At 42.4% G+C, this 27,694-nt stretch overlaps 3 protein-coding genes across 4 annotated transcripts; all 3 read right to left on the bottom strand.

The window, feature by feature from the left end:
• Positions 1 to 190: 190 nt before the first annotated feature.
• On the bottom strand, positions 191 to 7,136 carry LOC115686811 (calcium-dependent protein kinase 11). Of its 2 annotated transcripts, none has more exons than XM_030612218.2 (7): positions 6,473 to 7,136; positions 4,574 to 4,717; positions 4,330 to 4,482; positions 3,937 to 4,052; positions 2,460 to 2,627; positions 2,161 to 2,385; positions 191 to 561 (listed from the first exon to the last, which is right to left on the bottom strand). In XM_030612218.2, exons 1-7 carry the CDS (start codon positions 7,104 to 7,106, stop codon positions 427 to 429), a joined length of 1,575 nt encoding a protein of 524 aa, XP_030468078.1. In that variant the 5' UTR covers positions 7,107 to 7,136; the 3' UTR covers positions 191 to 426. The 2 variants fall into 2 exon arrangements, with proteins under 2 accessions (XP_030468078.1, XP_056164911.1); XM_056308936.1 differs by having other exon boundaries at positions 489 to 672.
• Positions 7,137 to 9,800: 2,664 nt separating this feature from the next.
• LOC115686767 (subtilisin-like protease SBT3.11) lies at positions 9,801 to 12,867 on the bottom strand. The gene is made up of 3 exons (XM_030612161.2): positions 12,576 to 12,867; positions 12,169 to 12,266; positions 9,801 to 10,005 (listed from the first exon to the last, which is right to left on the bottom strand). The coding sequence occupies exons 1-3, from the start codon at positions 12,785 to 12,787 to the stop codon at positions 9,932 to 9,934; spliced, it is 384 nt and encodes a 127-aa protein (XP_030468021.2). The 5' UTR covers positions 12,788 to 12,867; the 3' UTR covers positions 9,801 to 9,931.
• A 6,909-nt stretch (positions 12,868 to 19,776) lies between these two features.
• LOC115664078 (ABC transporter G family member 25) lies at positions 19,777 to 26,443 on the bottom strand. The gene is made up of 3 exons (XM_030586024.2): positions 25,647 to 26,443; positions 24,686 to 25,520; positions 19,777 to 21,131 (listed from the first exon to the last, which is right to left on the bottom strand). Exons 1-3 carry the CDS (start codon positions 25,758 to 25,760, stop codon positions 20,104 to 20,106), a joined length of 1,977 nt encoding a protein of 658 aa, XP_030441884.1. The 5' UTR covers positions 25,761 to 26,443; the 3' UTR covers positions 19,777 to 20,103.
• Between the last annotated feature and the right edge of the window lie 1,251 nt (positions 26,444 to 27,694).

Raw genomic sequence — 27,694 nt, 5'->3', positions numbered from 1 at the left:
CCACTTTATAGAGGGGAAGCAATCCGTTCGTTCATTGAGAAGAACCGACGCCACAATTAAGTGAAAAGACCCAAATCATTCAAAAGTATAGTAGGCAATGAGGCCCACTGTAATTTGTAGCCACTTTTAGGATGCAGAACAGAAAACTGAATGCATTTTCTCATAAAAAGGAGAGTGGCGCCGGTGATGCTTCGCATTTCAAAATTGACAAATTTTTGAAAGGGAGAAAAGATACATGAGATCTGTGTTAGCCAATGTTACAATTCATGAAAGAGCATAGAACCTCTTCATCACTTGTTGGGACAGCATAAGCGATTCCCAACAAAATTTCAGAAACCATCCACCTTCTGAGGAAGCTTGATCTTGACCTGTACGTCCTAACATCACATTATCCTCAACTATATAATAGATGGTTATATCAGCACCTTACACCGAGTCCTTTACTCCAAAAGCATCAGCGAGATTGAAGTTCAAGTTGCCTCTCATGGTTTTGCTCCTGCCCATTCCACCATCACCCTGTCTCATCATAGCAGTGAACTCCCCATAATCTATTCTACCGTCCTGCCAAACACCATTGCGTAGAGATCAGTTGGGGCAAGTCCAGCAAAATCACCATAGAAGGTAGCACAGAGTGTGGTCACAATATGCCTTAGATAGTCGAGCACCAAAAGTCTATTAAGTCATGAAAATGAAAGGAAACTAACTAAAAGGGCCATAGAAATACATCAAGTCTCCAAACAAAGAAAAGGTATGTAGAGTCAAAAAGAAGATCAATCATACGATATGGCATAATCAACACAAATGCTCCCGAGTAGATTGTCAACTACAGGAAAAGGTACACACCCATCACCTAAAAGTTCAATCATGCATCGCTCAGGTTAACTTTCCTTCTCAAGGTCCATTTCCTTCACACTGCTCCACTGGATCACTACCGGTCAAGATTTCCACCACAAAAGCAATAAAAAATTTTCATCCCTATTCCCTGTCCTTAAGATCATTAATTCTTGAAGTCATAAATTACTTACCAACTTGTCAATACAAACTCCTATCTAGAAACATATACATTTGATGTGAATGACAGGTCCCCCTGTCTTCATGGCCTGAAGACTGAATCCCCGTCACTGGCCTTGAAAAGTATATGTGGTTGCTGTCAATTTGCCTTAAAGATGCCTGAGGTGACTATTTAATGTCTATCTATGTAACTAATAAAGTGTAAGCTTTTCCATCATGTGCAAGTCAGTTTCATTCAAGCGTGAAATGAAGTGCTAGATGCTTCTATGATATTTATGGTTAACATAGATTAACAAAGTGGCGCCCCAATGATTACTTCATCAAAAACTTGGGGGGAATATCTTAAATTTGAGTTTCGGATTTTTTCTTGGGTTGGGGTGTGGGGTAAGAGGGATTTTTCGATAAAAAGTCCACACTCGCCTCATATTTTTATGGGGTGATACTGAATATTTAGCAAGAAGACCAACCAAGATGGATCGTTGGATTTAAGGCGATAAAAAAGAATTTGAGTGAAAAACTATCACCATAGCAACCTAGCATATCAAGTGGAACATAGTGCCTTCCTCTCCTGGAAGGTCTGTAAACAAGGTCACCTCAAATGATCTCTTTCTTCTCCACATTTATCTCTCCTAGAAATTTCCTTATGACTTGGAATCTTCAAAAGAGATGTTTTTAACAAGTTGGAAAGACATATATCACACATTTTAAGCAGGATTTATATACCAACTGCTTCCGTACTATCTCTGAAAATCTAACCAGACTCTTTTGGAGATCAATTCAACTGAACAAATTGATAAATTGTAAGTTTTAACATTTTGTTAAGTGATCCACAGCCTCTGCTCACAGTGAGTCCATCAAATAGTTGGTTTGTTTACAGGGAGAAACAAAGGAGAGCTTGTAAAACATAGGCCTCGCCTTTTCTTCACTAGAGAGGAAATAATTTTTCCAGTATCATGATTGAAGCCAGTGCAGGCTTCGTATCAAAGAAAAATATGGCAAATATCCTTTAATGTGGGTTTGCAGCAGACATTTGGTGCCTTTTCAATAGTAATTAAAACAAGCAGACAAATCTAGGAGAGAATGACTATACTACCTAACAGGGAAAGGTAAGGCTTGAAAATAAAATCATGAGTAACTAGAAGTACTTACATTGTCTTGGTCAATTTCTTTAATAATCTCATCAAGATGAACATCACCAAGACCGAAATCTTTACAAGCTTGCTGAAGCTCATCAGTGGTGATATAACCACTACCATCTCTGTCAAAGTAAGCAAAAGCTGCTACAAGATTCTCCTCTCGCTCCATCTTATTTAGATGCAACGTAGCAGCGAGAAATTCGCCATAGTCTATTGTTCCACTGTTGTCAATATCAGCCTGCCAATTAGCATGCATTGTGTCTTAATCAAATTATATTTGGTGGAACCAACCATAACTGCCAACTGGCTTACCGCATCCATAAGATCCCTGATCTCGGACTCCATAAGATTAGAGCCTACTCTCTTCAACCCGTCCTTTAGTTCCTCGAATGTTATGCTGCCACTATTGTCTGTATCTATCATTTTAAAGAGCTCTTTCAAGCCCCCAATTTCTTCCTCCGAAAGTCTTTCTGCTATCACCTGCAAAGAAGAGTCAATAGGACAAATATTAGAGATGTCAAGACCTAACTTTTATTATGAGAGATCAATACCATACAAAGTTTTGTTTACTTCGTCACTTTCCCAAGAAAGTGGATATTATTCACCTGTGGAACATCAGCTGACGAGAAAATCTTATCTAGTGACAATGGATGATAGCACTTTTTGATAGACGGAAAATATTCTAGAGAAGTGTCAAAGGGGATAAAATGTCCATCCTCCAAGTCCATCAGATAATTCACTAAGACCACTGAAAGAGTACCCCAAACAATAGCAATAGACAGTAATTTTTTCATAAATCACTATCGATTATCATATTCCAGGAGTAGTCGATTGGATGTGAGTTCAAAGCATTCCCTGCACATCTACATCAAGAACGTTGCATCTTCTGCTATTAACAAAACACACCATTTGTTACAGTAGATATTACTGTGCAGGGAAAAACCAAAGCAATTTGATATACAATAAGATTCTATAGACTAAAATGTTTACACTCATCAGTTACAATTCAACATCTGACCAAAAAAAAAAACTGTTGCAATTCAACAAACGACAGCAAGCACCACTAAATCTCCTTGCGCTTATTGAAATCAGCCATGTGGATCCTCTTGTTTACTTCGCTCTATTTCGTGTACAGTCTATAAAAGTCTAAGTATTCAAAATCTCGTCTCACAGTTCCCAGCCACGTCCTTTCAGGCTTTCCTATCCTTTTAATCTACATTTGTTTTTCAGTGAAATTTTAACGTACATTATAATATCTAAAAGGTGCTATTTCGCATGTCCAGACCATCTTAACAAGCTTCTCTTTTATCATCTTACCATAGACATAGATCAACTTTTCCTCAAAAGCAGCAATCATAATGAAAACAGAATTTCATTTATGTATCTACACATATTGCAAGGGTGGAAACGCAAAAGCAACACCAACTGAGGAGTAGAATCAGATTAGGTAGAGTCGGATATCTTACAGTTGCCAAAGGTGAAGCTCAGAAAACATCACTTGGGAGATTGAAATCTATGAGAGGAGAAATAGGATAAATCTCAACATTGCAATAAAATTTAAAAGTAATTTTCTCTTAGAGATCAAACGCTTGATTGTCAGATCTAACAATCTATCCCTACTTGATTGTCATTTTCATCAGTTGAACGCAAACTTTAACTTACTATATGCCAATAGACAACCAAACCTACAAAGTTTGCAACTTAAACTTGATTTATGAATCTCATAATTTCCATAGAAGTTGCAGAGCATAACATATTGTAAAGTGAGTAATTATCATCTACGCCATACACGCAATGCCATCTTTTTAAGTTTGTTCATGGCTGAGAACTGCTTCAGGCGTGACAAAACAGCTGAATCAAGAGGTTTATCAGGGGCAACTCTGTCATCAACAATCCACGGGTGACCTGACATAAAATGCAAAGTTGTTATTACCACATGGAGCAGGAGTTGCAACAAAAGAGACATTAATTAAACACACTTTCTGCCCTAGAGGAACAAAATAAAGGTCCTGGAGAGAGAGAGAGAGACAGACAGACAGATCCAATTATTCTGGGAATGGATTTACTAGGTAACAAACGCGAAATTGATATGCCAATCTGAACCAAATGCTTGAAAGCTTGCAAAAGAAAAAGGGACAAAACAGAAACAAGTTCATGACTCCATGCAAAGGAAACAACGTACACAGAGCTTCGTGAGCAGATAATCTTTTCCTAGGGTCTCTTTCAAGCATCTTCTTTATCAGATCCTTCGCACTGTCTGAGATGCTAGGCCAAGGGTCAGAGACAAAATCTAATTTTCCTTGCAGTATCTGTCTGAAGATCCCAGATTCAGTTTCTGCATGTGTGTCAAGTTCAAAAGTAGAGTAAGTAGATGAAATAGTAGAACTAGAAAGAGCGTATCTGCAACACTTCGCAATGTATTCTACCTGCCCAAAAGGGTGGAACTCCACTCAGTAGAATGTAGAGGATTACACCAGCACTCCATACATCTACTTCAGGTCCATAATGCTTACGCAGAACCTCTGGCGCAACATAATACGGACTTCCAACAACATCAGAAAAGGCTTCTCCTGCAAAGAGAAAAGACTCCAATTGGTGAGCAGTGCACATCTAAGGAAATCTAATAGCTCTTCTTTGACGATATAGCAAAAAAACCAAACAACACATTAGCGAGATGTGAGAAAGCGCTAAGGGCTAAGCAGATCTCAAGATCTCGGCAGAAGGTTGGCATGCTAAAAAAGCAAAATTAAAGATGAGTCATATTTTAGAAAAAAGAGCATGAACCAATCATCTGGAGAAAACAACAGACATTATATAAAGTTTTCTGTACAGCATCAATTACTGGCTGAGACAGTATGTCTTGTCATATCCTTCATGCTACCATTTGTATGATACGTCATTTCAAGATAGTTATAAAGGTCAAATAAAGATGAAAGAACCAGTATTCAGCTTCTCTTTACCATGATAGAAGAATTGGAACATCAAGGTACTGAAAACCAGTATCCAGCTTCTCGCTACTTTGATCCACATAAACAGTTTAAAAAGTAATTGATAACTGCTGAGGACCTACAATCCCTCTACTTCTTCCATCTCTTTGCTATATATTCAGCCTTCTTCTCCCATCACAAACTCACCCTCAAAAAGCCAAAACCATATCCAGCAAATTATGCAAAAAGCAGCAAGCATGATACAGTCACAAATATCTAAGCACAAGGCAGAAGAACATTTCGAGCTAATAGCATCTCCAAAGTAGGATTTGTGCCATTTATGCAAAATACAGAGAGTTTCATAACCCATGAGTATTAACTTAGTCATTTTGGTGACTCCAACAAGCAATAAAAGCATGCAAGAGCCTCCAAGAAAAAACATGTGAAACGGAGTATATAAGTGAACTCTAAAAGACTGAAAGAATTGCACGATCCCATTTGTATCTATAACAACTACAATGAGAAGCTCCCTGCAAAATATAGGAGCAAAATCACACACAAAGCACCACATAAATACGACTAAATGTGCCATTTCGAGCAGACATCCAGCCTTGACAATCATGCTAACAGTGTGTAAATTGTTTAAAGGCACCAAATAGTAGGCCATAACTGTGCATTGTAACTTATAAGTTAGATACGAATGACATTAAATGCAAAATAGATGAAGTCACAGATGTCTAATGCATTGTGGTTAGTCTTTTTGTAGTCGGCGAGTGCACATATCATCTTATAAGATCAAGAGGAGCAAAGCAGGAAATGGTCTCAATTTATTCTGTGCACATCAAGCAAATATAGAGCCTCACACTACGTCCATATTCTCTTTCCACAACCAAATCAGAAGCTTCCCTCTCCCCAAAAAACAAACAATCCCATCTTCCTTATCAGCATCATCATCAGGCAAGAGGCTACCCATTGGAGGTTTGGTTGTCGGAAGGACAACAAAACCTAGAAAATGTCGGACAAAATAGGCAACAGCAGAAAACCCAAACTCCTCCTAGTGTAGAACAAATCCAAGAATTCTTTACCATTACAGAACTGTATCCACAATCTTGATGACAGACCCAACAAGCAGTACTACTATTCCCGGTTAAAGAAGGCAATCTGCCTACGGAGTGCTAATTTATTTCGATCAATCTTTCCGAAAAAAAAAAAAAAAACCAGAATCGAACACGACGGCCATCCGACATTTCGTCAAATCAGCATCAAGAAACAATCAGCAATGGGCCGATAACCCAAGCACCGGAATCAGTCAATCCAGCATTTCCAATTCAAATTCACGACAACACCAAGAAAGCAAACGGCAAGAAACCCCCACCCCGCGGACGCCGAACCACCCACCTGGCTTGTAGAAGACGGACAACCCAAAATCGGTGGCCTTGAGCTTGGCATCGTCGTCGGGGTTATCGAACAAGAAATTCTCGGGCTTGAGGTCCCGGTGCATGACCCCGAGGGAGTGGCACGCCTCGACGACGCCGACGATGGTCTTGATCAGCTTGGCGGCCTCGCGCTCGCTGAAATGGCCCTTCTGGATGATGCGGTCGAAGAGCTCCCCGCCGGCGCAGAGCTCCATGACGATGTGGACGAACATGGCGTCCTCGTAGGTGCCCTTGATCTGGACGACGTTGGGGTGCTCGGAGAGGTGGTGCATGATCTGAATCTCCCGCCACACGTCCTCGTAGTCCTCCCGGCACAGGAGCTTCCGCTTGGGGATGGACTTGCAGGCGAAGGGTCCGCGGGTGACCCTGTGGGTGCACAGGTAGGTGGTCCCGAACTGCCCCTGCCCCAGCTTCTTGCCCAGGGCGTAGTGATCCCGCAGCCGCGGGGTCTGGTACGGCAGGACCGTGCTCGCCGGCTTCGCCGCCGCCGCCGCCGCCGGGTGCGGGTGCGGGTGCGGGGGGGTCGATTCCGATGGCGGGTCTTGCTTCTGCTGCTGCTGCTTGCTGCTGCTGCTGCTGTCGTCGTTCTTCTTCATTGCGGAAGGACGGGGCGAAATCGAGGAGGAGGAGGAGGAAGACGGGGGCGGGTGTGAAACCGAAAGAATTTAGAGCTCTCTCTCGCTGTCGCTCTGTTCTGGATCTCTTCCTCTTTTCTCTCTTCTCGCTTTGTGGGGGAATGGCGATTTGATTTGCGAACGATTAAAGATTCCGCCTTTGCGACTCTTTGTTTTGATTTTTTTATTTTATTTTTAATTATCTTTTTTTTTTGTTGACGCTCGGGGGTCGTCTTCCAAATCCCCCGCGCGGTTGCTGTTTCGTTGTGGGAGGTCTGTGATTGGGGGGCGGGGGTCACTGTCCTCGTCGTCTCGCTTTTCTCGAAGCTCCTCCATCTGCTCGCCCGATTGGACGGCGTGGCCGGGACCAAAGGTCGCCGCCGCGGCTTTCTTTCTTTCTCGTTTTTTTTTCTCTCGCGCCCTTTTTTTTCCTTTTTTGTGGGAATTTGGGTCAAGAATTACTCGTTGTCAAGGGGGCACGAGAAGTACCGCCGTTTTCTCAAATAAAAATTTAAAGCGAATTTGTATTTTTTAAAAAGGGTTATTACCACGAGGATCCGCGACAAATATCGTCCGTTTTAAAATTTCACCTTTAAGTTGTTTTAGCTAGATGATATTTCACCTTTAAATTTTATCCTCCGTTTATCACAGTTGTACATCAATCCAATTTAACGGAAACTAATGGAGGGTAAATTTGTCACGAACGTATCGGTTTGAGATTTTTGGGTATATCGATTTAGGGTTTTTTATGGTAAAAAAATTAGTTTGGGATAAATTTGTCACGCATCAATCCAATTTAACGGAAACTAACGGAGGGTAAATTTGTCACGAATGTATCGGTTTGAGATTTTTGGGTGTATCGATTTCGGATTTTTTATGGTCAAAAAATTAGTTTGGGATAAATTTGTCACGGATACAGCAGTTTGTGGTTTTTCGTGATATTAACCCTTTTAAAAAGAAAATGTCTGAATTGATCATGACAGTTTCAAATAAGGATATGAAATGACCATGGCAGTTTCAAATAAAGACTGGACCTCACCGGTCGGCTAAATATTGTAACCCGATCAAAGGGCATTTTCGTTCAAAGACAATTTTAACCTAAATTTTTTTTTTACTTTTTCGTATTTTTCACAAATGATGGGATTACGCTTATTCCTATCTAAGCCGGTATCGCTAGAGTAAGATGAATGTCAAGATCAGGAGCCAAAAAGTCCTCGAGATGACCACAACAAAGTTGCCTACAGCATTATTTGAGCCTTTTTTGACCTTAGCATGATGTAAAGTAGGAATCATTATTGCTTAAATAGTTCTTTCTCTTTTGCGGGTACGGGAGGGAATTAAAATTAAGAAATCGCGCTATCTTCAGGTATAGAAATTGGTTGAAAAATTGACATTTGGAAAACGAGGGACTCGAATGAATTAAAATCGAGAAAAAGGACATGAACCTAAAAGTGTGATCTAGCTAGCACGCACGCACTTCGCCCACACCTCATTCGATTTGTTTGATCTTTTTTTTCTTGCTACATTCCCGTTAAAGCGCGTACTTGTTAATGACCAGCTTGACTTTGGCGTCGAAAAGTCTGCTTTAAGCTCCGGTAGGAGTCATTCCAGAAGGCAAATTTGGAAAATCTACTCAGCTCCAGAAGACAGTAATTTATCTTGATTGATTTGGCGGACAGCCAACCTAAAGATATGATTAAAGTTTGCGAGTTCAATTGTTTCCAACCAACCCGAACCTTCTCGCCTTCGATATCGGGCGGCAGCTTTGAACATGTGAGCGTGAATTGACGATTTTGCGTGCCTTCTTTTGCCTTCGCTTTATTTTCCTCGGGGATGGAAGAGCGAGAGGCGGAACCAGAGCGAGATGGAACGAGAAGCCGGTGTGAACCACGAACGAAGCAAAGAAAGGGGAATTTCGTAACCAAAATGTGAGAGAAGTTAAGGTCTTCAAATCAAATCGAACACTTTAATTTAGAGAAACTACTCAAACCTAATGTTAATCCACAACCATAGTCCTGATGGTATGGTGATTCTAGGCACGAGAAAGAACCGATGAGAATTTGGCTGATTGAACTGAAATAGAGGTAGCCACATAGCTGGAGAGAATGTATTCAAACAGTCATAACCAGTGCATAATCTAATTAATATACTATAGCTAATTCTAATTTGACAAAAGGAATTTTGGCTGGTTCCGTCAGAGGGACAATGCACGTGGCACCGGCTGAATCCGCCATGCGCATAGATATATCTCGTCGTCCTTTTATTCTCAAACTAGGGGTACAAGCTTTAGTTTATGCGATACTCTGTTGTTTTTTTAGTCGGTCACATGGCGTAGAGAAGAGCGAGAAAAGGGTACAACCTTTGTCCTAGACAAGCATTCTTTTAACAGAAGAAAACAAAGAAATCTGGGACTCGGCTAAAGAGAAAAGAGAACCGGTGCGCACTTCAAAGCGTGTCAGAAAAGTTCAATAGGACTACCCCACGTGATCAAACACAACTCACACCAATTCCAAATTGCTGAGTGTGAGCATGATGAGTGCATGTGTTCACATCATCGTCCTCATCGTCTCGAAGTCATCCCTTCAACTGCGATGCAATGCAAAACCCGGTAGGCCAAGCACAAGAGCAGAATACATCATAAACAGCAAAACTACGCAAGAGAGAGACAGAGAGAGAGAGAGCAAGTAACATGTCCAAACATTATTGGTAGTATAGGGTATGACCTGTATCACACTTATTTACATAAAACAGAACGGCCGGGAAATTCAGCACTGTTTGGCCTGGTATAGAAAGTTATACGCTCTACTCTAGTGGAGCCTCCCAGGTCCCGAGTGCAACTGGAGCTTCATGTTTGGAACCACCTGAAGAACACCTGGCTGGTCTGCAGAACATAAAGAAAGCATAGTAGTGTAAGCATAGCTTTGTAAAACAAGCATGATAATCATCAGCAAGGATGGGAAAGTGGGTGCTCTGGTACTCTAATCTAACAATAACAAAATGAAGGACAGTCTTTGTATATTGACCGCAAAAAACTTAGCGGTCATACATTGCCTTGACCGTAAAAATGAAACCACATGCCAAACAACTCAAACAAACAATTCATTTTGGATTAAGAAGTAAGTCTAACAATTTTTCCCCCCTTGAACTTGCCAAATACAGATTATTTCCTCAGCAATTGTCAGCAACAGAATCGTACTAGGGACTCCAGCAAGAATACTGCCTTACCTTCTTACCTTGTTAATTTCATCAATGCACGAAGCAGCTATTTCCTATAGCGCAAAATTGGAAGTTTGTATATTCACTTGCACCAACAAAATCCCACCAAATACCCGAAAAGCATCTCATTATATTGTTATTAAACCAATTGCTCTGTTTCTCAAGCACAATATTCAAACAAGAGGCAGAAGTCATATCGATGCTTTGTTCTACCTCATAAAGCATCTCCTATCAAGACTCCTTGCGAAGGCTACTACAGTGGGCGTGCAAACACCCTGAGTTTACCAACTCAAAAGCCATACAAGATTAGACAAATAAGAATTTCTCAGGAGCTGAAACCAAAGAAACAGGTTTCTTTCTTATTCAAGACAGAAGGGGGAGAAGTGGCTTCCAAGGGTTTCACTTCAAAAACTAACAAGAGTCATGGCCAAAGCTAGTGCTGGGAGATGCGAAACTGAAGTTTCCACAAGTGGAACCACATATAAAACCAAGGGCTGCAATCGGCATTATGCTTTTGAACAGTATGAAGCCAAAATAATCCGGAACGCAAACTCTACAGCCAATACTATCAATCAAAAGGTATCAACTCATACAGGTCGACCAAAGATCTATCTAAATATGATGTTGTAAACACTGCCATTAGAGCACTTTCAATCTGTCATCAGCAGAATGAAGTTCTTGTTGTCAACATAAACAATGAATAGCAGCCATTCTGCGGCATCTTGTTTAATCAAAGGGCACCAAATCAGAGCATACAAATGTCATGCCAAATACAGCAGGTTCATGTGTTACATAAGTCCAAACTAGGATATTAATAACACAAAGATTTCAAATGATATACTAATCGTAAGAACTACCAGATGAAACATCTATGCTCTTATTGGAATGAATCAAATCAAGTCATTCAGGCACATCTTCTACCTGTTGCGTGACATCTTCAATTGTGTAGCTAGTACATGACGCAACAGATTCAGTAGGCACAGTATCTTCATCTAAAGTTCACATTATTGATAATTTGATACATCTAAGAATAAGGTCTCCACCAAAGGAACCCACCGCAAAACCAGAGATATAACTCGCTAGTTCAGGTTTATATTATTCAAAGCTCACTCAATTGAGACATGCATGGGAAAATACTACGATATAGATATATTCAATGGGAAATTGAATTGTATAATCTACACAAAAATTTATGGACAGAGCAGTGTGATGAGCATACATGACATTTCTCTTCCTCAACAGCAACTAGGGAAACTCGACATCCACATTAGTCTATAGTCACAAATAGTTACCACATAACAACAGCCATGACATTGTGAGGCCACTATCCTCGATTCACTATCTCAAGGGGAAGAGAAAAAGGTAATCTTTAGTGACTTGTTACAATCTAAATAGTAATCGAGTCACTAGAGATGACATCTCCAACAATAAAAAATTCACTAGGCCAAACTCGGCTATAGAAAGAACTGATTGGCAAAGGTAAAGCAGAAAACGGCTCCCAACAAGAAATGATTCTGCTTCCCAAATAACAAACTAGAAATAAAAAAAAATAAACGAACAAATTGTGATATCGCCAACATTTATGTCCCAGAACTTATCGGAAACAAAGAAAGTCCGAAGAAACCACAATCCCAAATCTTTACAGCTCCTCCATACCCTTGCGTAACATAACTAGAAAGTAATATTAAGCTTTGACTCAAGAGAGGCAAAAGACCAACACAGCTCATTCTTCCACGAATAAACTATACAAATCCAATAAATTAAGAGACGAGAGAAGCTTAGAGAATTGGGGGGAACGACAGATGAAGGCAAAGCAGAGTACACTTACTAGAGAGCTCAGCAACCTGCTCTGGGGTGAGCTTAGCAGAGAATCCAGTAGCAGCATTCTTATACACATACAGCAGCGACTCCTTGGCAGCATCTTCACTGAATTCACACGCGACCCAACGTTAATTCCAGGAAGCGAAAAACGAATTCTAGGAGAAAAAGCTAAACCCTGAGAACAATACTTAACTAGGCTCCAAATCGACGTTTCATGGCTCAAACCAAATTAGAGGAACAGCAAAACAACCAATCAACGACCAAACTACAACATCGCTCGAACCCATCATTATTCCCTCGAAACTCAACCTGGGTCATTCGTAACACAACCGATCACGCGATCTAAACGCACTTTCAGGCATCGGGGACACAGATATAGAGAGAGAGAGAGACAGAGAGAGGAGAGAGATGGACCTGCCGAGGACGGTGGCGAGGGTGCGGAGGTGGAAGGCCTCGGGCTCGTCGCCCTCGGGCTTCTCGGTGTAGACGATGTGGACCTCCGCCTTCGACGGCTCTCCGCCTTCCACAACCACCTCCCGATCAGCCATGGAAACCGCGAACGAGGAGAAGGTCGAGATCGATAGCAGGAGGAGGAAGAGAAATGGCACGATCGCGATCCTCAGCATGTTGGGGCTTCGATCCCCACTTCGGCGTCGCCCCTTTATACACGGCGGAAAGACGGGAGGACCACCTTCGGTCGTGAATTCTTAAGGACGAAGGTATAACAAGTTCGTCCGCCCAATTCCCTCGAAAACCCTCAGCTTTATCTTTTAACCCAAACTTTTTTTTATCTCATAAAAAATCTCAAACTTTTACTTTTATCCTAAATTTACCGCGTTAACTTTTCGTCCAATTTTTTAATATTATTTTTATTTTTTCTTTTTCTTTTCTTTTTCCTTTCCTTTTCTTTTTTTATTTCACCTTCAACCTCTGGCCGGCGAGGTTGGCCCCGCCGTGCATTGGCGAGGTTAGGCCTTAGGGTTGGCGGGGCCGACCCGCCAGGCCAGCTACGGGCCCCGCAGGCTCGGCCTCGCCGCCGGGCGAGGCCGACCTCGCCCGATTCTTGCGCGGGGCCGAGGCCTCACCTGACACCGGGCGAGGCCGATCGCCGCTTGCGGGCTCGGCCCGCCGGCACGGGCGAGGCTCGGCCTCGCCGGCCGGCCAAGCTCGGGCCAAGCCTCGCGCTTGAAGCCGGGCGAGGCCGAGCCTCGCCGGGGGCCGGCCGAGGCTCAAGCCTCGCCGCGGCTTCTTGGCGAGGCCGACCCGCCGGCGAGCCCGACCTCGCCCGGCAACGGTGAGGCCGAGCCTCGCTAGTGGCCCCCCTCTGGCCTGGCTGCCGCCTGCCAGCCGGGGCCGGAGCCGGAGGTTGAAGGTGAAACAAAAAAAAAAAGAAAAGGAAAGGAAAAAGAAAAGAAAAGAAAAAAAAAATAAAAAAATTCGAAAAAATAAAAAATAATATTAAAAAATTGGACGAAAAGTTAACGGGGTAGATTTGGGAAAAAAGTGAAAGTTTGGGGTTTTTTATGAGACAAAAAAAAGTTTGGGATATAATTGGGACAAATGCTAGAGTTGAGAGATTTTTAAGGAATTGGGCCCAAGTTCGTCGGATGTCTCTCGACCGCAGAACGCGCGCGCGTGCAGTCGCCGTCCGAGGCCGGGAGTCGCACGTGCTTCGCCCGGTTGCCTTGATCCGAACTTGTCAAGTGCGGCACTGTCCACGGATGGCTGCGCGGGGTGAGGGACACGTCGACGTTACTTTGGTCCGTTGATTAATACAGAATTTTTTGTTTTTTGGGTCGAAATAGCCTTCTCGTTTCGTTAACCAACACTTTTTAGAACAAAATTGATGAGTTCCTGAACATGAAATATCCCAAAGAGGCTAGGGAAGGGGATTAGACGACTGATTGGAAGAAAGGGCCCGCTTGCGATGGGTTTTGACAATCCAGTCAGCTGGGCCAAATGTGTTTTACGATCCTCAATCTAGGCATGTGGTTTAGGTCTCTTTCTCCAAGTACGACAAAGTCTCCATTAGGGCCGGGGTTTCGTCGTCGATCACAAAGAGAGCATTGATCGATTTTGCGAACCCACCATGGCATACACATGCAATCACACCCTCCGAAGATCCTTGAATCAGCGGTCTGTCATGTTGAACTTTAGAGAGGGTTTTACCGGTGGGAATCCACTCTACAATTTGGGTTCTTCGCCTTCTATTTTGTATCGCGACTCCTGGGTTCCATCTCATGAAAATTCTTATTCAATACAAGAGCGGCATCAACACAGTCAAGCTCCAATATGCCTGACAAGACCGAAAGATGAAAGCATTTCAAGCTTTCTGGAGGTACCGCAATACTCCAGCAAACTCCTCCTTGGATGGTAAGTCGGTTTCGAATCAAAAAATTGCACTACCCATTTCTAATGATATTTTGTGGGAAATTGTGATATTCAGCCTCAGGTCCGACCAGATTACTTTTGTCCAGTGGCATAAAAGGAAGAGATGCTTTGTTATTTCTAGAGATTGTTGACACAGAGGGCACAAAGGGTTAGGTAAGGCTTTTCTCTTGAATAAATTCTATCGAGTAAAAATTGCATTCTCGCACACATTCCACGTAATGAAACGAATTTTGGGGTAGAATTCAACTTCCACATCTTTGTCCATAGGGTCCCGGTGTCTGATAGGAGAAGGAAACTTGATTTGTATTTTGTTGATGGTCTATGGAGCGCAATATGCTATACCCACTTTTAACTGAGTAGGCACTAGATTTGTGCTGAGTGGGATGATTAGAATTTTATTCACTATGTGCTCTTCAAACAAGTTATTCAGCCTTTGTTCATTCTAGACCTCGTCTTCCTGATTAATCAAGTTCACACCACTCTTTGAGGATCTCCCTAATTCGCTGATCCACCAATCAAATTAGCTACCAACCACTTGTCCTCACGGATGTTAATAGATGTTCCATTTCCCACAAACAATCAAACATCTCTAGAAGTAGAGTCTCTACCCATTAACATAGTTTGCCAACTCCACGTTGGACGAGATCCCTTCCCTACATTCCACAAGTCTCTCCTAAGAAAGTAGATACCGTCTAATAATTGACTTCAAAGGCCTGATGGTGATGGAGATGGTCTTCAAGCCTATTTGCCCAGCATAACCTTATTGAAAGTGATAAGGTCTTTGAATCCAATCCCACGACTATCTTTTATGGTCTTGTGGTCTAAGATACCTCCCATTTCTTTTAATGTATGCTAGATTTGAACTCATTCTGTTTCCATCAAAAGGAAGCTATCTTCTGCTCAATGGCTTTACAAATAGAGATTGGGAGTCTTGTATGTGGACATTCATATTGTGGCAGGGCTTATACAACTATTTTAATTAGGATCTTCTTACCAGCTTTAGATAATTAACTTCTCCTTCCATTCCTCCAATTTCATATTTACCCTTGCTAGAATCTAGGCAAACTTTCGCTTCTTTGACTGACCAAGTTGGAGGTAAACCCAGATACTTCCCTGGCTTCTCAATAGTTAGTACTCTCAATTCATAAGCCATATTCCTTTGTAGATTCCGTGGGCAACCGTTACTGAAATAAATATTGGATTTATTCATATTGATGGCTTGACCTATTGCAAGCATTATTGATTAAGAACAGCAGAGCTCTATTACTTTCCCATCGAAAAAGAAAATAGCATTGTCTACAAACAACAGAAGGGATAACGTTGGACAAAGTATGTTCAATTCAATTCCTTTGATACTGCCTTCATCTACTGCTCTGTTCAAAAGATAGGAGAGAACATTGGCCATGAATATAAACAGATAAGGAGAAAGTGGATCGCCCTACCTAATTCCTTGTGTCGGCTGGAAGTATTGTAGAGGTTTCCCATTAAATTTCACAGTGAAAGTGACAATGGATATACATTGCATAACCAGAGAAACCCATTCATCACGGAATCTCATTTTTGACATACACGCTCCCAGAAAATCCTATTTCACCCTATCATATGCTTTCTGCATATTAAGTTTCAATACCGCATTGAATTTCTTGTTCCTTGCCTAATCCTAAAGTGATGCAGAACTTGAAAAATCATAATGTTATCTTGAATTGTCTGCCATTAACAAAAGTGTTTGACTCAATGACAATTAGATTAGGAAGTCAGGGTGTAAGGCAACTTATCGTAACCTTGAAAATGATTTTATATGCAAAGTTGCATAAGCTGATAGGTCTAAACTGGTTCAGACTCTCGGGATTTGGGACTTTAGGGATGAGTGAAATGTGTACGTCTTATCCAAACCGGAATCAAAATTACCTGAGTTAATGAAGCTTTTAATCATTTGAAACACATCTTGCTTAATGTCCTCTCAGTGATGTTATTAAATTTGGCCCTTAAATTCATTTGGTCCTGGAGCTTTCAAAGCTCCCATATGAAATACTTACCTCTTTGACTTTCACCAGAGTCACTTGTTTCATTGATATTTCATTCACAACATCCGAAAATTAGATAAGGGCATTGGTCTAGTATTGGTTGAAAATCTCTTATCCCTACAGTGCTATGAAGAGCCTGAAAGAAATCGACATTATATTGCCTTAACAAGTTGGGCTCACAGCTCCAGTTCTGCTTATCAATTTTCAGCATAGAAATCTTGTTCCTCTATTTTCTTTGCATGATAATGGCATGAAAAGACTTCATATTTCTATCTCCCCACTTCAATAAGTTGATTCGCGATCTTATTCCCCGATACATCTCCTCCTGCCTTTATTGTTTCTCAATATCCCCAGATAACGTATGGATGGCTCTTTAATAGAATCTCCTGTTTTGCTGCAAGTTCAATGAGTTGCTTTTTCAAAGATTTAATTTGGCAAAAAGCATTAGAAAATTTATGTTTCGTCCATTCTGCTAATTCACCTTAAACCTTTCTCAGTTTGCCCAAATTCAAATCTAGAGCATGCCATGCTGCTTTCATAGTCTCACTACATTTCGCATCTTCCAGCTAGTAAGCCTCAAATTCAAGCTCTTTTTTGCCCTTTTCACTAGATCAGGTAGCAACGATAGGAGAAACAGGCTATGATGATATCCAATAGCCGGGAGTGCAAAGGCTTCTGCATTAGGAAACATCACTCACCATTCTATAATGCAAAGAACTCAGTCCAGCCTTTGTTTAGCCAGAGCATCCCTATCTCTATTATTCACCCAAGTGAAGGCACAACCCTTACTTTCAACACCCATCAACGAGCATTTATTCAAAAGTTCCCGAATTGTGACTAACCTGTAGTGATTCACTATTCAGGAAGTCAACAGGTAAAATCAAACCTTGTCAGCCGAATTATTCGCATTTTCAACGATGAACCAAAATGTCTACTTCTCGGAGAAAAGCTCTTGAAAGAAAACAATGGTCAACGATGAGAATGCTGTAAAAAAGAGAGAGGGACCTTAAATGTTTTAGATTAAATACATAAAGAAGTTTCTCAAATCGAGGGAGACATGGGAAGTAGCATAGCCCGTGAGACCAAAACCATGTCATGCGGAAAAAAAATGACATGGACAAATTACATCACGTCACTTTGAATCTAATACTGCATTTGATCATTAGAATTCGGATTGGGATAGGATAGAATAAATGGGGATTTCAAATCCTTCACATATCCTTGGATTGCAAAAATGTCTCATCATATATTTGGTGAAACCTAAGATAGGATTTGAAATCTTTGAAAATCCGCAATCGAAATAAGATTGAAAATCTTTAAAAATCTCATCTCTGACTAGCTCCTTCTGTACGTGAGTCTCAAATCCTCCCAACAATTACTCAGCAAGTAATAATCTCTAGGAAGTCCACCCCGAGAGCATGGCGACTCTCAACAGACACGACATCACGAAGTTCTGGTACGGCCTCATGAACTACAGGAGGCACTTCTTGTGGGTTGTGCAGCCAAACTCCATTGCCGAAGAAAGCGGCAACTCCATCACACAGGAGTTGAGGGAAGTGACAACAGAGAAGGGGTGCATCACGGGCTGGGCCTGCAAGAGGAGGTTTAGCAGCAAGGCGATGTTGCGGCGTTCCTCATGCACAGCTGGTGGAACTCGACGCTCGAGAGCGTGGTCACCAAGAAGTCGATGGTGTGCTGGCCATTCGTCGCCGATCAACAAGTGAATAGCCAGCTCATGAGTCACGCATGAAAGGTCAAACTCAACGTGAAGAACATATGCAACAGGGAGGTGGTAGAAAGAATGATCTATGCAAACCTCACACAACGATTGTCTTTAGGCTCCTTTTCACTCTCACTTGTACGAACACAAGCGCCAGATGGCAGTGCTGACTAGCCTAGTTGAAGGAAACGACAATCGTGCGGTGGTCAGAAGTGACGATGATCAACTATCTTGGTGGCGGTCCTCCATCACTCCATTGGAAGATAACATGAATTGTTCAGTTATTTTTAAAAAAAATTTAATCCAATCCGGGTTTATCCCAAATTTCTTATTTTATCGCTATGTATCCAAATTTATCCGGTTCGGAGAACGTCACCAAATATTGGATATGATAATTTTTATTATATCCAAACTCAATTCAAGACTACCAAATGCATCATAAGGGAAGTTCACAGTATGGAAAAGGACTATGTGAATCGGAAAGCATTTTTTGGTGGGTGAAGCAAGTGTGTCACATGTGCCACGAACCGAAGGATTTCGAGGCACAACCTCGCGCCCAAGAAGGTGGCCAAGATGATCATGAGTTCTTCAGTTTCAAAGAAGTCTAAGGTTTCTAGCGTAATCTGTAACGTTCTTGAGGGCATTATGACAAATGTGTACTTATATTCTAGAACATTCTTGTAATTAATTAGGGTAGTTGGTGAATAGGGAAATAATACCCCTTGTTTAAAGGGCTCGTGTACATATAGGGGGTTCCCTCTTTAAACAATAGAGATTCTTTCCCAATATAATTACGTCTAAAGTTTTTCTCTGCACAATCCAGGTGGACCGAGCGAGCGAGCGAGCGAGTGATAAGGGGAAGGCTTAGCTTAAGCGATTCATGTAACGAGGCGAAAGGGGCTTAAGTGGAAGCATTAACAAGTGACATGTTCTTGCTATCAAGAAATCAATGTCCTAAATGTACATATTAGCTTCCAAAGCAAAAACATCTTCACGACAATATTACAGAAAGAATGCACGAATCCCAGAAGTTATTCGAATTTATTTTGGAAGCTTTCCCGTTTAAATTGAGATACACTGAAGACATGTGCTTGTGCGTCAAATTTTGACCTCCACATTACTTATTTCCTGGATTGCTTGAGATCAATATAGAAAATTAAGGACTTTCAACTCTTTGAATCAAAATGAAATAAAGTTGAAGCATCGCATTGTCACTATAATTAATCAAGTACATACTAGAAAATGAAAGTTTTCTGTCATTTTTCTATCATTTAATTTGGTATCGACCGCAAAGTACTCGATTTCGCGAGGAAGAAAATCAGAGTTACTTGAGACTTAAGTTCCAAAGTACTTTAGATTGTACTCGCTTTTCTGATCAATTTTCTTGTCTGAATCTTCGACTCAGCAATACGTTCGTGCATAGATGGAATTGATCACAGACTGTCATTTGGATCTTCGACTCAAAAAGAACGCAAGAGGATGCTATAAAGATTAACGAATCATTGTTTACACAATCCCTCAAGTTGTTTTGTGACATTGAATTGTTCCTGATGCTTTACAATTGCTTGAGCCATAAAGTTGTTCTCATACTGCCTCTAGTCTCTGTTAGCTTGAATCCAAATCCTAACTGAAACCAAAAGAAAAAAAGGAAAAGACCAAAGAGAACAAGAAAAGTGCCAATGCAAGCGTTGAGCTTGCACCAGCAGCAATCAGCCTGCGAATTCAGGAGAAGCTAAAAACTAAAAAGTCCTCCTAAATCGGCTTAGATATACTTGTGCGCTCTGTCTTTGCGGTAATTAATGTCCCTTCAAGTCTTGATGCGTCGCAAAGCGAGATACGCCAATAACCTGTATCCGAAAAACATAAACAACAAGACACCGACACACATTCCGGGACGTATCTGCCCTCCGATATCCTCCTCGACAAACTTGCAGCTTGCGTTGAACAAATTCCCATCTCGGCCACAACCCAGAATCGAGGCAATCCGTCTTCCGTCCCCGTACTGGATGCTGATCAGAAGCCTATAACTGTAGAACGTCGTCGAAACATACTTGATCCAGACCAAGCAGGACGGTACTTTGTGCACGTAAAATCCCCCGGTCAGCACAAACGCCAGCATCGTGACTGTGACTATCGTTGAGGCCTGCTTGGCATCCATAATAACAGCGCCTAGCATGAGGCCTAGCCCCTGAGATACGAGGACGTAGCCGAGCACGACCAACAGCGTCAAAACAAATGCACCGAACTCGGGTTTTAGTCCGGACATCCAGTAAGCTACGGAGAGGAAGACGGTGGGCAGTATGAGCTCCATGGGCATGTCCCCGACAATTCGCGCCATGAAGTAGGAGGAGAGACTGTACATTCCTGAAGATCGTTCCTTCATGAAGATGGCACGCTCCTGGGGGAACGCAAACACAGAGTTGAAGGACGGGAGCACCCCCCAGAAGATCGAGATGAAGAAGAGCAGGCCAAGTCGATCTTGAATATTCTGGGAGTCCGAACGCCACCACATTAGGCCCGCTAACAGCGCAGCCACGATGACTTGGAAGACTCTGAGGCGATTGAAGGCCTCGTGCTTGCGTTCCTTGAGGCCTCTCTGAAGAAGAATGCTGAATTGGTTGAACCAATTGGAAATACCACTGCAGAAGTTACTACCTGTTCGGTAGCGTGGTGGAAAATGACCGCCATCGGCGATGTTTCCCTTTGCTTGAACGGCTGAATTGTCCAAGCAGGCAGCTTTTACCATGGGAGCTAACACGGTGTTATAAGACGAGACGAGAGATTGCTTGACGTTTGGGTTCTCTCTTTCAATCCCTCGATCGAGTTGGTAAACCCCTGCATCAATATCAACACTAAAACGATCAGCATCATGGCACGTGTTTTCGCTACATCACTCTCAATGAATAGCCTCTGATGCGCATCCTGAAAGTTCCAGATTAATCAGTCAACATCACGCCAATGCCTAATATGACGTGATCGTAATGAACATCGAATATGATGACAGGTCAATCCTTCCAAACTTCAAAATACGTGTTTTACTCTTTGAGTTTTCTTTCTTTCTTTAGGGTAAGTGGGCACAATTAGCGATTTGCTTATCAGGCAAAACGGAATGAAACATTCCTCTTAGTTTCAAAGCAAATACAAAGGCAAGATTACCCGGGTCGATGGGTCTGGTCAGCTTACTTTGAAACCCCATTCCATCGACCCGCATCAATTGGGCAAAACATTTCGTGACCGGACCGTCTTTTGTGCTGCATGTATTAGGAACGGCACACAACATTGTGGAGTGGTCTTTCATCACAAGTAACGTAAGACCGCACATGACCAGGAAGACTTGAAATCCACACAATATCTTCGGTTCCTCATAATCTAAGCCGCCATTATAAGTTACGGGACAATAAAAAAGGGCAATAACATTGTCACCTCCACGAGACCTAAATTCAAGGAGACTCGCCGCAATGATTCACAGCACGCACATACACGCAGGCAACACACAATGGTGGGCAGATCTTTATCCCTACCAGCACTAGCTTCTGCTTGCGTTTCTTTATTAAACAACCGCACTTTGGAATTGTTAACAAAGTTGAGACCCCATTATTATAATCGGCTAATCAAAAGATTTTTAGTGACAATCATGTCCTGTCGTACTAAGAACGTAATTGGGCACCCCCCCAACAAAAAAAAGAACGATTGCTTGAGCGGCTGAAAGCTGACCGGTGTTGGTGGTCTCAGGTGGGAGTCCACTTCCGTTGGTGCTGCCACTTGTGGCCAGAGGTTGGGCCACCACTCAAAAACTTAGCATAAATAATCAAGTAATCAGACCATTAACGTGATAAAGTAATGTCCAAAGGTGCAGGTTGAGTAACAGGAAGAATGGACATCTGTTGAAAATCTACAATCTAATGCTTGACCCACAACTCTATCTGACGCAAGAGATGACGCGTGAGATGTATACTTGCATCTTCCTCACCTTTGTGTCAAAAGATAAGGATGGAAAGGAAGAGGGTTGCCTACACGTGTCCCTCCTCGACTTTTCCCAGTTTTTAGTGCAGCAAAAGAGCATCAAAGTCTTTTAGGAGGAGCAATAAAGTTGGAAAGAAGGCCGCTTTCTCTGGATTTGGAAACCCCTTGCCACATTAGTCTCATTCGTTATTGGGGTCAAAATTAGATAAGTGGAATCCAATGTCTCCAAAACAAAAACTTTATTGGTAAATCCCAGAATTCACACACATATGTATCCTTTTTTGGTACTGCCCCATGTTGAAAAGTCAAAAGAATTTGCTGCTGCTTTCTTGGATGTGTGACTTGGGCCACTCAAGAGTGCCCTTTTATGACCCAAAGCTCTTCTTGTTTTTTTTTTTTGTTTTGTTTTGATCGGAAGAGTGCCCTTTACTTACGAATGAAAGGAAAGGGAAATATAAGAAGACATAGTAAAAGGTTGATATAAAATTTGCTATATTAAACTAGGTGAAAAACTACATATAAGCCACAATCAATACTAGAAATCTCTTGTATCACTTGACATGTCTCTCATTTAAAAAAGTCCGATCAAACATCGTCCTCAATGGCCAAAATTTTCTTGAAAAGGAATTAAATTGTTTTTCGAAAAAATAATAATCATTAATGATTTTCACACTACTGTCATCTTTATTAAGTGCCTTCTCTTCCATCCACAAGATCATCATTATGTCAATGACCTTCTAAAGAGAGATTAGGAAATGGTCGTTTACTCGATAGCACTTTAGAGTTTTGACTTACAAAAAAAGAAAGAAAGAATGCCTACTCTAAAGGAGCACCGGGGGGCTATGTTGCATGTGCTCTATCCTACACAAGGGACAGGCAATAATGTCGACAGGAGAAGGCACACATTGCACATAATATCCAAATTTAAAGTGACAAATAGTAAGATTGGCTTATACTAAAAGTTGTGACAAATCGTTATTTAGATGTTCAACATAACTCATTTGCTTTGCTATCTACTTATAGTCTACTTGATGTTAGTCTACCAATTTATGTAGACCATTTTAATGCACCTTCATTTAAAACGCACCAAACATGCGAAATGCCCATCACTTAGGAAGTGAAGTTGAGTAGGTACAACATCTTATCAAGACAATAACTTCTCAACAAGACACCCAAGGCATTGTCCTTGTCAAGACACTTGATCAAGATGAGATTTTGTCCAAATGAGAAATGGAATGTGTGAGACATCATATAATGCATCGACGTTGACAATACATACGAAGAAAAATGGGAGAAGTCCTGCCTCGAGAGTTAGATGACCACAGAACACCAAGAGCACCTTTTATGAGAAGGGTATCGACTTATTCGTAACTAGATGAATAGCACCTTCAAATATCGTTTCGAAAAGTTACCGGAAAAAGCTAATTGAAGCGATCAATAAATGTTACCCACAGCCCACACATACTTACTATTCATGAAAGAAAGAAGACATCTACTTTAAGGGTCCATGATCCATCACCATCCATAATCTCCATTTCTAAAGAATCATCTGGCACCTGTTCTATATCTCCATGGAACCATAACGAGTCATGAGTCTTTGACAATCAATGGCTCGAAATCTATTTGCTAACCAAACTTTTTCCAAATAAATTTAAAATTGGAAAGGAAAAGGACAAAAGTATGGGGGCTTCCACTTTGAACAAATAGGACACGCGTTAGGGTGACATAAGTTGAACGCTCCACTAACCCGCCCTCTCAATGTTCGCACTTGAATTTTATAAAGTTTGTCGACTCATCTTGTGTTATTTCAAACAAGAAAGAAAGCCATTTGATTTCTTCCATCTTCTCCATATGGATAATTAAGTGAATCGAATTCGAAACTTTGAACAACCTAACCACATTTGGCAACTTTGAATCAAAATCACCATTTAAGGAAACGAGTGCTAACTTTGAATTTCCTTGTCCATCTTGGTTGAAGAAGGGTCACTGATTTCCTCTTCGAAATCATCATGACCCCCGTCACTCTCATGAATGCTCTCAAACCTTCCTAATCATCACACTCATTTGGCCACAGATCATGATTAGTTACTTGATTATAATATGTGGACACAAATCCTATTCAAGTCTATGGATCTCACCAAGACACGAATCTGATCACTTGCGACGATTTATGCGATCTCGAGAACTTTGATGGTTACTAATTATTCATGCACCCAAAATAATCGATCGATGAAAAAAAAAAATCGGAATGATTTGCGCCAACACACCAACTGACCTTTGAGAACAAGCAAACACGTACTACGCCCAAAAAAACACATGTACACCAAACCAAACCATCAATCATTGACTGGAAATCAACATTCACGAAAGCAAAAAAAACAAGAACAAAAGAAGAGCAAAACAGTAGAAATTTCTTACGTACGTACCGTTGGCGAGATCGAGCAGGAAGTCGGCAGGATTCATCGGAAAGGCCGGTGCGAAGCCGACCGACTCGAAGTAGCTCAACGCATCGCGTCCTTTCCCAAAGTACAAGCACCTGCCCTCGCTCAGGACCAGCACCGAGTCAAACATCTGGTAGACCCGGCTCGATGGCTGGTGTACCGACGTGACCACTGTCTTGCCCTTCTGAGCCAACGACCCCAGTGTGGCCATCAGCCGGTGCGCTGCCGTCGAGTCGAGCCCCGACGTCGGCTCGTCAAGGACCAGAAGGCTAGGGTTCACCAGCATCTCATGGGCGATGCTCACACGCTTCCGCTCGCCGCCCGACACCCCCCGCACGAAGCTGTTCCCGATGATGGTGTGCTCACACTTGGCCAGCCCCAGTTCGGCGATCACCGCCTCCACTGCCGCCACCTTCTCCAGCCTCCCCAGCGCCCACGGCAGCCGGAGCAGTGCGCAGAACACGAGCGTCTCCCGCACGGTCAGATGTGGGTACAGCACATCGTCTTGGGCCACAAACCCGGTCCGCCGCATTATCGACCGCCCAACCCTTTGGTCGTTCGCAATGATCGTCCCAGAGAGGCCAACGCGGAGCCGCCCTGCTAGGGCGTTGAGGAGCGTCGACTTGCCACTCCCGGACGGACCGAGGATAGCCAGGATCTCCCCCGGCGACGCAGTGCCAGTGATCCCCTTCAGTATCGTTCGCTCGCGCGGCGGTGCCGTAGTGCTGCTGTCGGGCGGCGGCGTGGACTGGCCGAAGATACGTTTGATGTTGCCTCCTCGGTGGTCATCTATCTTGACCCTATAGCTCACGTCCACGAACTGCATGACACGAAAAACAGAGAGACAGGGTCAGAATTTTTTTCTTGGGAGGGTCAGGTGGAGTTGGGAACGAGTCAAGAGAGTTTGACTGAGCTTTACAGGTTCGAACCTGCGAAGTATTATTACCTTGAGAGAAATGGGGTGGCAAGAAGACATCAGAGCAGGCAAGTCACGGGAATCCCGAGGAGGTTGCGTGGAGGCGTCTTCGGTCGGTGCCTCTTCACCACCAAACAGTGGCATCTTTTTATTGTCTTTGTCTCGCAAGAACACAAGCGACACTTGCAGAAAACGTGAAGACGCAGAGCTAAGAACAAAACCCACCAAGAAAAAGAAAGGAACCAAGAAGGCGAGAGCGAGAGCGAGACAGAGAGAGAGTGGAGGAGGAGGAGATGAAGAGAGACCCAAGTGTCCGCAGAGTGAAGGGCTATTTATTGAGGAACGGGAGGTGGCCAACGTAGTGCCGTGCCACGTCACCGGGAGCAACCCACTGGGGAGGGGTGAAACGGGGAGTGGTAGGGCGCCAGGTGGCGGCTCCTGGAGGTGGGTGGGGAGGATTCATGGAAAGGGCGTCAAATGAATAATGGGTGAGCGAAGCGGAGTCCTTGGCGTCTCGGTCTCCGAGTTCATGCATCCGGCTCTGTTGTTCCCCATGAATTTCTGCGTCTTAAGTAAGAGAGAGACAGACAGACAGACAGAGCAGGAGATCTTTTCTAGACGTAAGAGAAGTGTGTCGAGACATTCACGGTTGGCCAAAGAAGAAGGGATCGCATGATATAATAATATTCTCGAAATCTTAACGCCTGCAAGTACTGCTTGCAAGTTGTTTTCGGCTGCAGAACTTCAAACTCGTAGTCCATAAGTTACCCCCCCTAGAAACAGAAACTGGTTGTGTGCAGCTTGGATCTCCGAGGCGGGTGACTTGTACCCTCATCGATCCTCAACCCCGCATTGAATGACGTAAATTTCAGAACTACCCTCTTCTTTCGATGAGTTAGCGATTGGAATAATCAATTCAGGTATGGAACGGGAGCATCATGAAAGTATAGAGGATCTTCGCCACCTTCGAGGTCTAGGACTATGATCAAGCACGAGGCTTAGTTATTGGTTTCGGTCAAAAGACTAGTCATGGTCGGAGACGACCCTGGGTGGATTCATGGAGATTAGCGACCTCTGTCGACCTTGGTGAAGAAGCTGCAACGAGCGTGTGCACATATACGACTATAGAGAGAGAATAACAACTTCAGGCAACCTTGGTTTTTCCTCCGGTTTGTGTCGATTGGCCTCGTGACATTAAGGTTAATTAATAGCCACGTGATTGAGCATGTAATCGCCACTCTTTCAACGAATCAGTGCGTTTTAATGGTCATCCAAATCTCTTTGTACTAACTTTCGGATCTTTTATGAAATACCTTATAACGAAATGTTCTATAGGAGCTATAAATAAACAAAACTATTCTTGATGTAAAAGTCCAACCTGAAACTCAATCGGTCTCTCACAAGGTGCTAGGGTTGTAAAGCTCATACATACAAAATTTTGACACACACACTGTTTGTAAAGTAGCTTGGTATCGATGTCGATAAAATGCTATCATCACTTCTTTCTGAATACAAACTCATGCTCAAGTCAAACATTGTATAGTCTCGATTTATACGAGTCCAATTCAAGAGAACTTTCGGATCGAGTCGGGTCGTTCTCGAGGCGCATTAAATATAACTGCACACATACATAAATTCGGGGTCCCGTGTGGATTGGTACGATCCCGTAAGTTCATTGTGGAGACGTCGTATTCTGAAAATTTTTGCAAGCTCTTCCCGAAACGACGGTGCTATCCATTAAAATGGAGCTCCATTGGTCAAACTTAAAACAAGCATTTGACTCTCATGTCCCTCAATTTTACACATAAAAATTTGCCCATTGTGGTCCCTCCCACTAGGGAGACAACTTTCCTTTTGCACTACAAACAATTCTTTTTTCCTTTTCTTTTCTTTTTCTTTTCTTCTTACAAATAATGTTAATAGCCCTCGTGTACGAAGGCCTTGGTCCCCAAAAAAATTAGAAGAAGAAGAAAAAAAAACCCCTCATCGAGAAATAATAGAGTTTTTTTTTGGTCAGATGAAATAATAGAGTTTCGATCGTGATTTTTCTTTTGATTCTTAAATTTTTAACATTTCAA

Source organism: Syzygium oleosum, unplaced genomic scaffold (genome assembly GCF_021117445.2).
Source record: "Syzygium oleosum isolate NSW1041296 unplaced genomic scaffold, Sole_v2.1 Sole_v2.02, whole genome shotgun sequence".
In the NCBI taxonomy this organism is placed as follows: Eukaryota; Viridiplantae; Streptophyta; class Magnoliopsida; order Myrtales; family Myrtaceae; genus Syzygium; species Syzygium oleosum.
Note: the sequence above shows the minus strand (reverse complement) of the source record. Positions and strands in the feature narration are given on the sequence as shown.